Source organism: Podarcis pityusensis, assembly GCF_964106645.2.
Source record: "Podarcis pityusensis genome assembly, chromosome: 16".
In the NCBI taxonomy this organism is placed as follows: domain Eukaryota; kingdom Metazoa; phylum Chordata; class Lepidosauria; order Squamata; family Lacertidae; genus Podarcis; species Podarcis pityusensis.
The window spans coordinates 36,071,892-36,088,017 of NC_138041.1; the positions used below are offsets into that span (position 1 = coordinate 36,071,892).

Consider the following 16,126-nt stretch of genomic DNA (forward strand, 5'->3'; position numbering starts at 1 on the left):
ATTTTTACAAGGTCATGGGAATGCACAGCACCATGCAGGATCAGATACCCCTACTCAACAGTTGCCCTCCTATGCACACATTCTAGCTTGGCAACATCCTTCCTAAATTTTGATGCCCAGAACTGGGCACAGAATTCCAGGTGTGGTCTGACCAAGGCAGAATAGAGAGGTACTATTACTTCCCATTGATCTGGACGCTAGACTTCTGTTGATGTAGCCTAGAATAGCATTAGCTTTTTTTTGCTGCTGACTCAGGTGGAATCTACACACATATAAAAAAAGCTGTGAAAATGCTTTTTTAAAAAAAGTTTTCAAAAATACATTGAATTTATCATAGCTCACTATCGCCATCTAGTGTCACATTGGTATATTGCACTTTACAACACATTTAAATGTTTTATTTGCAGCTGTATAGTCCTCAGTCAGAAACATCTGGGAGGGCCACAGATGAGCCATCCCTTCCTTAAATGCCTTCCTTTGGAGACTCATTAAAGATTGAAGGGTGGAACAGCATCCTCTGCAAGATGAAAACCTCTCTTAAAGAAGTGTTTCTGGTATCTCAGGGTTTATACTTGATCTGTTTGGATTCATTTATGGTAAGCACCTGCTTTGCACAGTTCAATCCCCAGCATCTGCAGGTAGGGCTGGGAATTGTTCCTTGTCTGAAACCTTGCAGAGCTCCGGTGAGATGGCCTGGGAATCGGATTCGGATGCTGAACCTGAGGAATCCCAGCCTGCACAGGATTCCCGCCTCCAGAACCAGCTGAGCCAGTGCTGGGGCATGAGCCTGAAGGGTCCTCACCTGTGCTGGATCCTCAGGTACAGGCACCAGCTGAGTCTGCTCTGGCTCCTGAGGGGATGGAGGACCCATTGCCTGCAGGTGCTCCACTCTCAGCCCCGTCAGGGGAAGCTGAGGTTGCCTCTGGGTCCGGTAACCCTCCAGCCTCTCCTGAGCTGCAGAGGCTCAGGACAGAGAGGCGGAGGGAACTAAGTTCCCGCAGGAGGAGTGCTCGCATCCAGGCCAGGAGGGGCGAGTCTCCTGAGGATTGGGGCTGCCCTGTGTCTCGGGGCAGATAAAAGCCAGCCAGCCCCAGTCCCAAGTTGCGGGAGCAACATCGGTGGTTGTCATCTACCGACTGCCTCCATATTGCACCATCAACCTCGGACTGGACTCGGACCTCACCTCTTGGTTATCCCACGGGACCAGCACATCCTGCTGAAGGAATTGGTTTCCCAAATCTAAAACCTGACTGTGCAGTCAGTCTGAAACGGGCCCCAAAATCCCCATTTTCCTTCTCCAAGGGTGCATTAGCTTGAGCTCTTGAGCAAATGTATAACAGGAACCCAGCTGTATAAACAAAGCTCTCTCCTTTATCAGTCCGTGACGCCTAATGAATGGCCTTGTCAGTTCCAAAGTGGAACAGGGATGGCACATCTGGGTCTTATCTTACATCCTGACCACACTGACGCACAGACCTTGTCAGCCCCCACGCTCGGGAACGGCACCATGAGTGCTCTTAGAGTTGGTGACCTTCTTACCCCAAGATAAGGAATACAGGAACAGGAACATCCTTTTATGGTCAAAAGTACAGGAGCAGGAACATCTGTTTATGGTCATGGATGCCAACTTGCGTGTATAAGCTGACGTGGCTGGATTCCTGGGGAAGGGGGGAGAGGGTGCCTGGAGTATATATATACTGTATGCAATTTCTCTTGCCTTCTGCTATCCAGAGAGCAGAATAAACTCTTTCTCTGAACCAAACCTCGGTGTCATTTGACTTCCTTCCTCCCGTCCAGGACCAACGCTTACCCAACCAATCGGTAAATAAGGCTACACTGCCAGTCAGTGTTGACAATACTGAGCTAGATGGGCCCATGGTCTGACTCAGATTAAGGCAGCTTTTTATGTTCTTAAATACTTACAAGCTTTCCTCCCTGCATTGTCCAAGGGTGGGTCCCAACAATAGAATTCCATAGTTTCACTGTGCGCTGCGTGAAGAAGTAATTTATTTCATCTGCCTTAAATCTTCTGCTTCGTCAGATGCCTATGAGTTCCAGTGTTAGGAGAGGGTGGGAAAAAATCCCTCTCTCCACTTTCTCCATGCGAGGAATAATTTTATAAACTTCTATCGTTGTCACCTCTTGCTTGCCTTTTCTCTAAACTAAAAAGAACAGGACAGGACAACATAAATTCAGAAGAGGTGGGTCTCACAATAAAATGAAATGGAATAGATGGCTGAAGCAATAGGACTTACTGAACATTTTAAAAAGAGAAAATGAGAAAAAAGAGAGGACCCCCCCCCCAATTTGGCTGGAGAATTATTGCACACATCTCTCCTACTCATTTGATGGGATTCCCAAATTTGCTACCTGAACGTAGCAAACCCTTTCTGTTTTTCTCTCTTCCCCTCCCATGTCCCCCCACCCCACCCAAGTGAAAAGCATCCAGGCCAAATGGATCTGATTTGCATGTGTCAAACGAAGCAAAATGTTCTCAAGCTGTACAATCTCTTGACGTATCTGATTGGGATAATTACAACGCCATGGGGGACTTTTGGCCTTGCTAAAAATAGTCAGGAGGATGGGAGCTAGTGGACTGGCAAGCAACCTGGAACAATGTTTTTGCAGCAAACGGAATATGTTTTAAGCATGGCAGAGGCAGGGGAAAGCGGACTCCCACGTTAGGCTCGTTTCCTAATCAAAATTTATGGAATATATTTCTTTTTTAAAGAAATGAATCAAAATGCACCAGGATGTGTGTAGAATGCCTTCATACAGGGAAGGGATGCTGCCTCTTGTCAAAGCCTACGTTGTGATGCTGCAGAAATACAGAATACAGTGGTACCTCTGGTTAGGTACTTAATTCGTTCCGGAGGTCCGTTCTTAACCTGAAACTGTTCTTAACCTGAGACACCACTTTAGATAATGGGGCTTCCAACTGCTGCCGTGCCGCCACTGCACGACTTCTGTTCTCATCCTGAAGCAAAGTTCTTAACCCAAGGTACTATTCTGTGTTAGCGGAGTCTGTAACCTGAAGTGTCTGTAACCTGAAACGTATGTAACCTGAAGCGTATGTAACCCGAGGTACCACTGTACAGTGGCACCTCGGGTTACAAACGCCTCAGGTTACAAACACTTCAAGTTACAAACTACGCTAACCTGGAAGAGTTACCTCAAGTTGAGAACTTTGACCCAGGATGAGAACCTAAATTGTGTGCTGGCAGTGCAGCGGCAGCAAGAGGCCCCATTAGCAAAAGCATACCTCTAGATAAGAACAGTTTCAGGTTATGAATGGACCTCCGGAATGAATTAAGTTTGTAACTAGAGGTACCACTGTATAGTGGTGCTTCAGGTTACAAACACTTCAGGCTACAAACTCTGCTAACCCGGAAGTAGCTTAGGTTAAAAACTTAGCCTCAGGATAAGAACGGAAATCGCGAGACGGCAGCGCATTGGCAGTGGGAGGCCCCATTAGCTAAAGTGGTACCTCAGGTTAAGAACAGTTTCAGGTTAAGAACGGACCTCCAGAACGAATTAAGTTCATAATTAGAGGTACCACTGTATGACATTATAACCAGAGTTTTCAAGAAGCCTCTCCGTTTTCATCTAGAAAAGCAAGTTTCTAGACCTCATGACTAGAAAGAAATGTTTCAAAAACTCCTGCTTAAATTTCACAGACCAGAGAGGTGGGTTGTGATGCTCTGAGACAGTATGCCACTTGTCTCATAAGAAAAGTATTTCTGGATCAGGCCGGTGGAGCAGGTAGCCCAGAATCCTGTTGTCATAGTGGCCAAACAGGCACCTATGGGAAGCCCACAACAGGATTCCCTGTTCCCTGTGCAGCTTTCGCCTTCATGCCCAACTTGAGGCCTTTTTGGAGACATCTGACTGGTCACTGAGAAGAAAAGGCTGCTGGTCTGTATGGACCTTTAGCCTGGTCAAGACCGATGTTCTTAAGGCTTTCTAGTGTTTGGGCACGTGGACAGACACACCTTTGACCACAACTCAGTGATGCAGATTTTGAAAAATGCTGCCAAGCTGCTCTATTTCAGCAACCGCTCCAATTGCACCACTTATTCAGGCTGCAGGGATCAGGCGCCTGGGCACATGAGACTTCTAAGCCCCCTGCCCATTTGCTACCCCATCAGCAGGGCTCGGTTTGTGCTTGCCTTCTTGCTGACCCCTGCCACAAAAACTTTTCATTATTAGCTTTTGAAGTCATACGAGGCCAGCCACTTCTCCCCCCACACCCTTTGGTTGTGGCTGCTGATGAAATGTGATGGAATCAGACTAATGAAAGAGGTGACCTCTATCAAGCGAGGTTAGAATTATTGCTGGACTTGTGTTGAAGAATATGTGTGCTGATGTACCCACACACAAATGAAAATGGGCAAGAGTCGATGCTAGAGAGAGAGAGAGAGAGAGAGAGAGAGAGAGAAACCATATAAAAGGAAAAGGTTTGGTGTCAGAAAGAGTACAGTGGTGCTCCGCAAGACGAATGCCTCGCAAGATGAAAAACTTGCTAGACGAAAGGGTTTAGAGATTTTTGAGTCGTTCTGCAAGACGAATTTCCCTATGGGCTTGCTTCGCAAGACGAAACATCTTGCGAGTTCTTGTGAGTTTGTTTCCTTTTTCTTAAAGCCGCTAAGCTGTTAATAGCCGCTAAGCCGCTAAGCCGCTAATAGCCGCTAAGCCGCTAATAGCCGTGCTTCGCAAGACGAAAAAACCACAAGACGAAGAGACTCGCGGAACGGATTAATTTCGTCTTGCGAGGCACCACTGTACATGGTTGGCATCCGTCAGTCTCAAAAGACAATGGAGTGTGCCTCCAGGGGTGAAGTCAAACTGCTGCGTTAGCAGCACTGAAGTGACCTGCTTAGGGTGCAAGCCTGGGCAGTGTGGATGGAGGTCCTGGGCTGCCCAGAAAACTATACTCTCCCACTCAGCCTCACTGATGTGGTCCAAAGGAAAGCAGAACAATATGTTTGGCACCAACTTGGAGTAACTTGCAGGAGTTGCTACAAGGCACCAACCAACTATCTTAGGGACTCCATTCTGGATTCGTGTAGGGTTTACTCCTTAGCTCAGGGGTCAGCAAACTTTTTCAGCAGGGGGCCGGTCCACTGTCCCTCATACCATGTGGGGGGCCGGACTATATTTTGAAAAAAAATATGAACGAATTCCTATGCCCCACAAATAACCCAGAGATGCGTTTTAAATAAAAGCACACATTCTACTCATGTAAAAACACACTGTTTGGCGAGTTCCCGCCCCCCCCAGTGGAAATAAAAACACATGACACAATTATTAAGGTTAACTTTATAAGGCCACCACTTTATTGGTTACAGGTGATGAGCGGTATTGGCTTAGGCATTGGTCCTAACCAACTACCGTATTTTTCGCTCTATTGGACACACCAGACCATAGGACGCACCGGACCATAGGAGGGGGAGAACAGGAAAAAAAATTTTTCTTCTTGTTCTCTCCCTCTAAGTCAAGGTGCGTTCTGTGCGTTCAAGGTGCATTCACCCAAAGCCTCTGGAGCCCAGCGGGAGTTCCCGCTGGGCTCTGGAGGCTTTGGGTTCCTTTCGACCTGCTCTTTGGGACTGGCGGGGGGGGGAGCGCTGCTTTCCCCCACCCCCAGCCCCAAAGACCAGGTCGGGGAACAGTGGGAAGGTGGCGCTCTGCCTCCCCGCTGTCCCCCCAGCTTGTGGTCGGGATGCAGGCTGCTATCCGCAAGCCTTGGGAGCCCAGCGGGCACTCCCGCTGAGCTCCCAAGGCTTGTGGATAGCTTCCTGAAGCCTGCATTCGCTCCATAGGACGCACACACATTTCCCCTTCATTTTTGGAGGGGAAAAAAGTGCGTCCTATAGAGCGAAAAATACGGTATATCCAGCTTTAGCCCATCTGCCTGAAGTCTGGGAAGGGTTAACCACCATTGGGTGAGTCCTGCTGATGCACATCAACTAGGAACTCCCCAGGGGTCACCGATAGGGGGTATGCCTTAGGCCCTCTCCTCCCTAGGCTTCGGACAGGGCCATGCCCCCCAGAATCCTTTACCGGACTGCCCTTCAATATGCGGGGCAGGTGATGGCACTACCTCCCCTCTTCCATCTACAGAGCAATACCAATGCCTAACCTCCAATACCCAGAAAGCTGTGACGATTTGCTACGAGGTAGGCGAAAACCAAGTGGCTGGTGCCAGTTTGCCAAGTGGAAAAATTCATACCAGGCCCCTCAATGGTGACCAACCAAGGTCCATAGCAAGATCAAGGAACGGAAACCTTATAGGGCGGGAGGGTGGGTAAAGCAGGAACAGTTGTCAGGCGGGAAAAAAAGGAGATCCCCAGCTGTGTCCTGCCTTAAATAGGGCAGGCCACGCCCCCAGAGCCAGCTGGTTGGCCAGCCAGGGTGTGACACAGCCGGGAATCCCCCCCCCCCAATTGCGCGGGGCTGGACTTCAGCCGCCGCACGTGTGGTGGGGCCGTGAAGCCCGCAACCCCACCCCCTCTGCAGGGCGGAAGTGGCTTTCCCGGACCGTCCACGGGCTGGATTGAGGTGATTGGGCCGCATCCAGCCCCCGGGCCTTAGGTTGCCTACCCCTGCCTTAGCCTTTTCTTCTACCAAAGATATCTTGCAAGGAAGCAGAGTTTTAGGACCTGAGTTTTCCTTCTCTTCGATGGGCTAGCTTCCCAGGTGGACAAGCCCCACCTGCCCCTTAGAAAGAATATATAATCCTAATCATTTAGACTAAAATCCAGTGACACCGAGGGTGGGGAAGCTTTTTCAGACTGAGAGCCACATTCCTTGCCAGTGGGGTTGTGTACTTACCCAGGGCTCAGTTTCCTTGGAAGGAAGGTCAGCGGAGACTACAGTGCCTTTTAAGACATATGAATTTATTTAGAAATATATTTTGGGATGTGGGTGGCACTGTGGGTTAAACCACAGAGCCTAGAACTTGCTGATCAGAAGGTTGGCGGTTTGAATCCCTGCGATGGGGTGAGCTCCCATTGCTCGGTCCCAACTCCTGTCAACCTAGTAGTTCGAAAGCACATCAAAGTGCAAGTAGATAAATAGGTACCACTCTGGCGGGAAGGTAAACGGCATTTCCGTGCGGTGCACTGGTTCACCAGAAGCGGCTTAGTCCTGCTGGCCACATGACCCGGAAGCTGTACGCTGGCTCCTTTGGCCAATAAAGTGAGATGAGCGCCACAACCTCAGAGTCGGTTACGACTGGACCTAATGGTCAGGGGTCCCTTTAACTTTATATTCAACTTGAGAACAGGATGGAGGGGCTCACAGCATTAACGCCCCAATCTGTCACAGCTTTGGCTCAAGCACAGAGACAGGCATGCATCTGTCCCTGCTGGGTCTCCCAACATCTCCCCTCCAGCCTCCAGCTCACTCACAAAGCAACTTTCTAGGCCAGCTCCTCTTTTTGCCCTTTTGGTCATTCCTCTCTTAGATGCAGCTACTGCAAAGCCTTGGAAGCGCTCATTGGAACAAGATTGTTTCAGGAAGTGTGAATTATCTAGGTTCACACTCAAATGCAAACCAAGCCAAATTTCTCTCCCCTGCCAACACAATGTCTTCCAGACATTGCTGGATTTGAACTTCGATCAGTTCTGGCCAACATGTCTTGGGGTGAGGGGTGATAGAAGCTGCTGGCCAATAACAGCTGGATGACCACACAGGTTCCCCGCTGCTGACATCAGGAGCAGTGGTGGAGAGCAGACGGGGGTGTGGCTGGCGGGGGGGGTGGCTGGTGTGCGTCCCAGGGGGCATGGCATGTGTCCCGGGGGCGAGGCATGCGTCCCAAGGCGTGGCGCACCGCCCATGGGGGCATGGAGCATGTCCTGGGGGTGTGATGCGCTGCCTGCAGGGGTGTGGTGCCTAGCGTGGGCAGGGGGGCAGCTGCAATGGGCATGGGGGCAGATGCGTGGACAGGGGGGCAGCCCCACCGGGATCGAGCTGCTGGGGGCAGTGCGCCCCCCTACCCCCCCTTCCTCCACCAGTGATCAGGAGCGCCTACTCCCAGAGTTCTGCACTGATGGGAAAAGCTCTATTGCCGAACCTAGCCACCATTTTGATTTCCCAGAATGCCTCTGGTGGAAGGTCACTTTGGGGCATTGTGGGAAATGGAAACCTTCAGAGCTGGGCCAAGGCCTTCCTGCCCTCCCCTGCAAAAACAAAGCTCATGGGGGTTTGCAGGGCAGGCATAGACCCTATGGCAATGCTAGAGGATGCCAAGTGCTGGCTCTGAGCCCCTATCCCACCACAAAGAAATGCCCGCAATCCTCCTTGAATCTCACCTCCTCCCTGCCATAAATTAAGCTGCAATTTAAACTCCTCGCAATTAGCATCCTCCTTTTACATCACCTTCGAACCCAGAGTGCTTGTCAATTGATCCAGGTTGCCAGATACCTGCCAGAGCCTGACTTGTTACATACTGACTTTTGTGTATGTGCGCACGACTGTCTGGATGGCTTGGTGGATTAAGCACCACTCCTCAGGGATGCCACTTCCAATCCAAAATTGACTGGAGTGATTTAAAGTCTTAATGGATGGCTCAGCGATCCCAAATTAACAATGAGCTGCCACAAGGAAAAAAAAGGTAGTTACTGCCCAGTCTTAAGGAGACAGGCTCTTTTTTCTTGTTATTAAGCTTCTGCAATTGTCAGTAGTTAGAAACAGAAGACGATAATCAACTCCGTAAATCAGTGGCTTTCAAACTCCCTGTCCCCAGGGAACCTTTCCAACATTGGTATTGTTCATTCAAGAGGCCCTGAGTGTAGCAGGGAATTATGGGTAGGGCTCGCTGTCTGTTCCCACTTGTGAGAGGCAATCTCTACGCACTCTGCTAGCCTCGTAATTAAGTCTGGCTTCTGCTTAGCTTTCCTGGGAAATTATTGTTATTATTATTTATTTCACTTATGAATCACTTCCTATGAAGCGTCTTGGAGCAATTTATGGTGCAATGAAAACAGATACAGAACAACTACATAGATCAAAGCAGTTAAAACAACTTTAGCTCTAAAAATAATTTCAAAACAAAACAAAATCTGCACAATTACATGTAAAACAATGAAAAGCAACAATTACACACACACACACACACACACACACAAATATAAAATCAATTTCAATAGAGATATGAATTGGGAGAACAAAAGCCTTCCTTGGCCTGGCTTATGAGATTTTCATTTCCCACGATGCCCCAGAGTGATTTGTGGCATTCTGGGAAATTCAGAAGGTGCCCTGGTCCAAGAACCTGGTGTGACATGGAGCCAATGGACGCAGGCCAGCAATCAGGGCAAGGAACCAGCAACCGGTTGCAGGCACCATCGTGCATTGGTTGTGGAAAGTCTTACTGAAAGAATCATGTCTTCAACAAGCATCTAAAATAGAACGAATATCACAATTGGAGAGAGATCTGTTGGAATGTAACGTCAAAGTGCTATCTAAAATGCATTAGATATCATTGGAATGGGAGACAAAGGATGAGCAAGTAAAATCTTCAGTGACACATTGGGCATTAGATATTGGTTATATTACAGATATGGAAGCATTGTAATGACCGTGGAATATGGATATAAAATTTACACCATGCTATGGTTTAAGAGAAAATTATATGAAAATGTTATATAGATGGTATTTAACACCAAGTAAATTGGGAAAAAATGTATAAATCAAGTAAGTGTTGGAAATGCAAAAAGAAAGGTTTTTTTATTATATGTGGTGGTCTTATAGTAAGGTTAGAGCTTACTGGGAAATGATATATATTGAATTGAAAAAGATGTTTAAAATAACATTTGTAAAAAACTTTCCTTTTGGGAATTATAGGGACAGAACTACCCAAACTGTATAGAAATTTATTCATGTATGCGACTACAGCGGCAAGAATGTTATTTGCCCAAAAATGGAAAGAAGAAGCCCTGACGAAAGAAGAATGGATACAAAAACGTATGGAATATGCAGAAATGGTGAAACCTACCAGAAAAATAAGAAATCAAGGTAATAAACAATTTATAAAAGAATTGAAATAGTTTATTGAATATTTACAAACAAACTGCAAACAGATAAGGACATTGGCTGGACTATTGTAATAACCTACAGTTTCATAAAAGCAAATATTTAAAGTAGATGAATAAAAGAATAAATTTAGAATATGCAGGAAATGTAAAAAAATAATAAGGAACAACAGAAAGAGGAGGAAGTCGAATTTTGAAATGTTAGAATGATTGTAAAACTATTGAAATGCATATAACTGAAAATCATAAATAAAAGACAATAGAGACTGTGCTCTGATTGGGCCAGAATCCTACCAATCTTTTCAGTCAAACAGTGGAGGCTGGTGCATTTGGGAAAATGGGGCCCTGCCCCACCAACACCAGCTGGTTCCTCCCACCATTCCTCGGGGTCCAACCAGTCCATGACAATGGCCGTATTCCCTTGGTCGGAAAACTGTTCCTTGATCCACAGCACTCGTTTTTGCTCCTACCAAGTCTTTAAATTTAAATCAGATTTTTAAAATAAAATTCTTTTGGAGGAAAAATCTTTCTAAAGATAATTTTCAATTTAACCTACATTATAGTCCAAAGCATCAATATATGCCTTTTGTCTTTGTCCATGGAGTTTTCTTGGCAGGGATACTGGAGTGGCTTGCCAGTTCCTGCTCCAGGTGGATCACGTTTGGTCAAAACTCTCCACTATGACCTGTCCATCTTGGGTGGCCCTGCACGGCATAGCTCATAGCTTCTCTGAGTTATTCAAGCCCCTTCGCCACGGCAAGGCAGTGATCCATGAAGGGGAATTGCCGAAGAATTGATGTTTTTGAATTATGGTGCTGGAGGAGACTCTTGAGAGTCCCATGGACTGCAAGAAGACCATGCCTATCCATTCTGAAGGAAATCAGCCCTGAGTGCTCACTGGAAGGACAGATCGTGAAGCTGAGGCTCCAATACTTTGGCCACCTCATGAGAAGAGAAGACTCCCTGGAAAAGACCCTGATGTTGGGAAAGATGGAGGGCACAAGAAGAAGGGGACGACAGAGGATGAGATGGTTGGACAGTGTTCTCGAAGCTACAAACATGAGTCTGACCAAACTGCGGGAGACAGTGGAAAACAGAAGTGCCTGGCGTGCTCTGGTCCATGGGGTCACGAAGAGTCGGACACGACTAAATGACTAAACAACAACAACAAATAGTCCAAAGGCTATTCAGCGGGAAATAAGGATTTGTTTTAAGTTTTTCATGTATGCTAAAACTCAGTCTAAGTTGTTTTTTTAAAAAAAATATCGTTTAACCACATCAGTTAACAAACATGGATACATATGCTATAATGTTATTGTTTTAGTTAAATAAATAGCTTAAATTGTTACTAAAGGTTATTTTTCTCCTTCCAATAAAGTACAGCAGAAAAGTGGTCCAAATATAAACAGTTAACTTATTAAACCTCAAAATAATTTCATAATTATCTGTCTATGTATTTCTAATAGCATAACCAAATCAGTAATTTTTGATGTAACTGTAAAAACTACTCTGAAAATTTATTATTCCAAAAATGAAACCTTCATCTGGTTGTAAACATTAACATACCAGCAAGAATGAGTCTTTCTGTAAAAAAGAAAAGAAAAAAGTTTTAAATCAAGTCTTACTGCCTAGTGATTTAAATCGTGATTTGAATCGACTTGATTTAAATCAAATCCACCCTACATGATACGATGAAGTCCCTCGATGCCCATGGAAATGCAAGTTTTACAGAAATCACTGTGCAGTCACGTCCCCCCTCGCCAACCATCACAAGGAATAACTCGTTGTGCTTGACTCTCTCTCTCTCTCTCTCTCTCTCTCTCTCTCTCATTCCCTAACAGGATGTACTTAAAGCTTCATAAAACAATAGATGATAGATGATAGATAGATAGATAGATAGATATAGATAGATAGATATAGATAGATGATAGATAGATTAGATAGATAGATAGATAGATAGATAGATAGATGATAGAGATAGATAGATGATAGATAGATAGATAGATAGATAGATAGATAGATATAGATAGATGATAGATAGATAGATATAGATAGATAGATGATAGATAGATATAGATAGATAGATAGATAGATAGATAGATAGATAGATGATAGATAGATAGATGATAGATAGATAGATAGATAGATAGATAGATGATAGATTAGATAGATAGATAGATAGATAGATAGATAGATAGATAGATATAGATAGATGATAGATAGATAGATAGATCTCATAGCCAGATTTTTGGGGGGTTGGGGGTGATGGCGAAGTGGAGGGAGAAACAAAGGCATTACTTCTACCGCTGAGAAATGAATCACAATTGCTTTCGAGATCTGCAGGCACAAGACCCCTCCTTTAATTCCCTTTTGCAAATGCAGAGACCTATTACAATGTGCTCAATGGTGCCAACGACTGTGCGATTCAGAGGACAAAAATAATAAAATAAAGCATCCGGAATTTGCACAAAGTACTGAATACAAATTACTCGCCACTTCCCTTCTATGGAGCCTGAGCTTCTCGCGGCCAAACACGAAGGAGATTTATGAGGTTCCACAAAAATGCAGTACTGCAATTATTATTTATTCTGAGGTAGCAACCAGCTTCCAGGAAATGTGAAGTTGGTGTAAACATCAACTTGAAGAAATAAACTCCAACTCAAGATGTGGACACCAATCAATTTAAATACGACCCCCCCCTCCTGGTGGACATGTCAGAGTGACACCCTTGCCCCAGCCAACATTGTTAGTGGAAGGTCTTGGCAGGAGCAAAGTCAAAGCAGCCATATGTCTTTGCTGTATGGCATCTGTTCAGTTACACCCAAGAGAGACACCCTTTCAAAGTGTTTGTTATGGCCCAGCTTAAGGGCACGTAAAAAATAAAACAGAAACCGTGGATGTGGTATGGGGAAGAGTCATAATTATTGAGACTGCAGAACTGGAGTTTGACTCCTTCCCTGTTGTTATTAGCACTGGGAGGAAAGTTCTGCCCCCCCCCCCCTTAAAAACAAGTGTTTTTACACACATGCTCTTTCCAATCGATGGATTAACAGATTAAGGGTGTGGTCAGTAAACGAACCATGGCCACTGAAGTCCCATGGAAATTAACAGGACATGAATGAAACAATTGTAATTAACTCAACCTCCTCATTCCAATGGGACTACTGCCTAACTTGCTTTCTCTGGAACTAGGCCCATAAGTCAGACTGAGAATGATTTCCATGATCCAACGGCATTCCTAGTGTGCATGTGTTTGTATCTGAATGTGTTACGCATAGGTGTACATGCATATAATTCCAAGAAAACATATCATATTGATACATCACTGATTATCCGTATCTGTGAATATTGTCCTCTCATGGAAAAAACCCCCTGCAATCATTCTAGTGTCCACTGTATGATACATTTCAACTGGTACCACAGAGAGCAGGTGATACAGAGGGGGGGGGGGGAATCAGTAAGTGTCATTAATCACAAAAATCTGATTGGCTTGGCTGGTTTGATCCATCCATGCTGGGTTCCTGTATCTTGACGCAAAGTGGGTCACTGAAGCATCAGAACAAGGTTCTGATATGCTTTCCTTTCGTGTTCCCATGAGTGGTGCTTTGTGACGTACTCCTTTGCCTTCATCACAATCTCTTTGTGAAGAAATGGGTCGCCGATCAGGCTTTTAGACAGCTGGACAAACTCCTGAAAAGGTGAGAAATAGCTGTTGTTATTATCCCACTGCCAATATCCAAAAGGACCCAAAGGAGATCACCAATAGTCAGCATGGATTTCTGAAAAATAAGTCATGTCAGACTAACCTGATCTCGTTTTTTGACAGAATTACAAGCCTGGTAGATGAAGGGAACGCAGTGGATGTAGCCTACCTTGATTTCAGCAAGGCATTTGACAAGGTGCCCCATGATATTCTTGTAAAGAAGCTGGTAAAATGCGGTCTTGACTATGCTACCACTCAGTGGATTTGTAACTGGCTGACTGACCGAACCCAAAGGGTGCTCATCAATGGTTCCTCTTCATCCTGGAGAAGAGTGACTAGTGGGGTGCCACACGGTTCTGTCTTGGGCCCGGTCTTATTCAACATCTTTATCAACGACTTGGATGATGGACTCAAGGGCATCCTGATCAAATTTGCAGATGACACCAAACTGGGAGGGGTGGCTAACACCCCAGAGGACAGGATCACACTTCAAAACGTCCTTGACAGATTAGAGAACTGGGCCAAAACAAACAAGATGAATTTTAACAGGGAGAAATGTAAAGTATTGCACTTGGGCAAAAAAAATGAGAGGCACAAATACAAGATGGGGGACACCTGGCTTGAGAGCAGTACATGTGAAAAGGATCTAGGAGTCTTGGTTGACCACAAACTGGACATGAGCCAACAGTGTGACACGGCAGCTAAAAAAGCCAATGCAATTCTGGGCTGCATCAATAGGAGTATAGCATCTAGATCAAGGGAAGTAATAGTGCCACTGTATTCTGCTCTGGTCAGACCTCACCTGGAGTACTGTGTCCAGTTCTGGGCACCACAGTTCAAGAAGGACACTGACAAACTGGAACGTGTCCAGAGGAGGGCAACCAAAATAGTCAAAGGCCTGGAAACGATGCCTTATGAGGAACGGCTAAGGGAGCTGGGCATGTTTAGCCTGGAGAAGAGGAGGTGAAGGGGTGATATGATAGCCATGTTCAAATATATAAAAGGATGTCACATAGAGGAGGGAGAAAGGTTGTTTTCTGCTGCTCCAGAGAAGCGGACACGGAGCAATGGATCCAAACTACAAGAAAGAAGATTCCACCTAAACATTAGGAAGAACTTCCTGACAGTAAGAGCTGTTCGACAGTGGAATTTGCTGCCAAGGAGTGTGGTGGAGTCTCCTTCTTTGGAGGTCTTTAAGCAGAGGCTTGACAACCATATGTCAGGAGTGCTCTGATGGTGTTTCCTGCTTGGCAGGGGGTTGGACTCGATGGCCCTTGTGGTCTCTTCCAACTCTATGATTCTATGATTCTATGAGATTACACTCTATAAACTTGCCACGTCGCAAGGGAACAGGAACAGCGGCCTTACAGATTGTCAGATCATCAAGCGCAGTATTGTCTACATGGACTGGCAAGTGGTCCTCCAGGATTGGAGGCCGTGGCATTTCCAGACCTACCTGAAGATGCCATGGACCTAACCTGGGACCTCCTGCATGAAAAGCAGGTTTTCTGCCTCTGGTCTATGGAAGAGGGCAGGTTAAGGGGAAGGGCTTTCCAGGGGCTGCCTGCCACGGAACAGAGAAAAATGGGGGTTTAATGAATTCAACTCTTACCACTTTGAAGCTGGCTCAATTCCAGCCATGTGGAAGCCTGAGCCCAACCTGGCTCCCTCGAGATGTTTTGGGCGACTGCTTCCAACAGCCTGATTGTGCTGGATGGGATTGTGTGAGTTGTGCCTAAAACGGGCACCAGGTTGGGGAAGGTTGGTCCAATGTGTCTATAAACACGCTTCTCTGTCCTCCATCCAAGCTAGGAAGAGGCATTATCACATTTTCTTCTAAGATGCCAACAGTAAAAAGAGAATGGAAGCACAATACGACCCAGCGATTGCAAAATTAACTGAATAGGTTAGATTGAGGGAAGGAGGCAAATGCAGGGCCAATCTGAAAGATTAGGGTCTCCTTTTATGACATATACGGAGCAGAATTATCACATACAATAGCTTTAACATCTCTTCGCAGGTGAGATAAAAGGTAGCAAATGCAGAAAGAATAGCACTGATGATTAAAATGTATTGGATCCTTACAAAGAATGAAATCATAATAGGATGTGTTCTGCAAGAATAACAGTTTTCAGAACACATAATCTTTGCTTCCGTATGCTTTTGTGCAGAAAAAAATGACACACACATACATGCAAATGAATAAAACAACACATTCCAGGGAGGCAAAAAACAGTCAAGAAGGTGGCGGCAGGCCGGTGAGGGGCGTGGCCTGGGGAGAATCCTGAGGGCCAGACAGAGAGCATGGAGGGCCACATATGGCCCAAGGACCTGAGGTTTGCCACCCCTGAAACAGAACTTGCTTTTCAAACTTTGGCAGGTTCTCCTTTCC

The 16,126-nt window shown here is 45.8% G+C and overlaps 1 protein-coding gene across 3 annotated transcripts in view; it reads right to left on the reverse strand.

Annotated features, from left to right (window-relative positions):
• Window positions 1-12,359: 12,359 nt before the first annotated feature.
• GLT1D1 (glycosyltransferase 1 domain containing 1) overlaps window positions 12,360-16,126 on the reverse strand; it is a 60,650-nt gene continuing 56,883 nt past the window's right edge. For all 3 annotated transcript variants that reach the window (XM_080985222.1, XM_080985224.1, XM_080985223.1), the window contains one exon: window positions 12,360-13,721. In XM_080985222.1, the coding sequence (XP_080841348.1) occupies window positions 13,575-13,721 (147 nt within the window). In that variant the 3' untranslated portion in view covers window positions 12,360-13,574. The remainder of the gene's footprint in view (window positions 13,722-16,126) is intronic.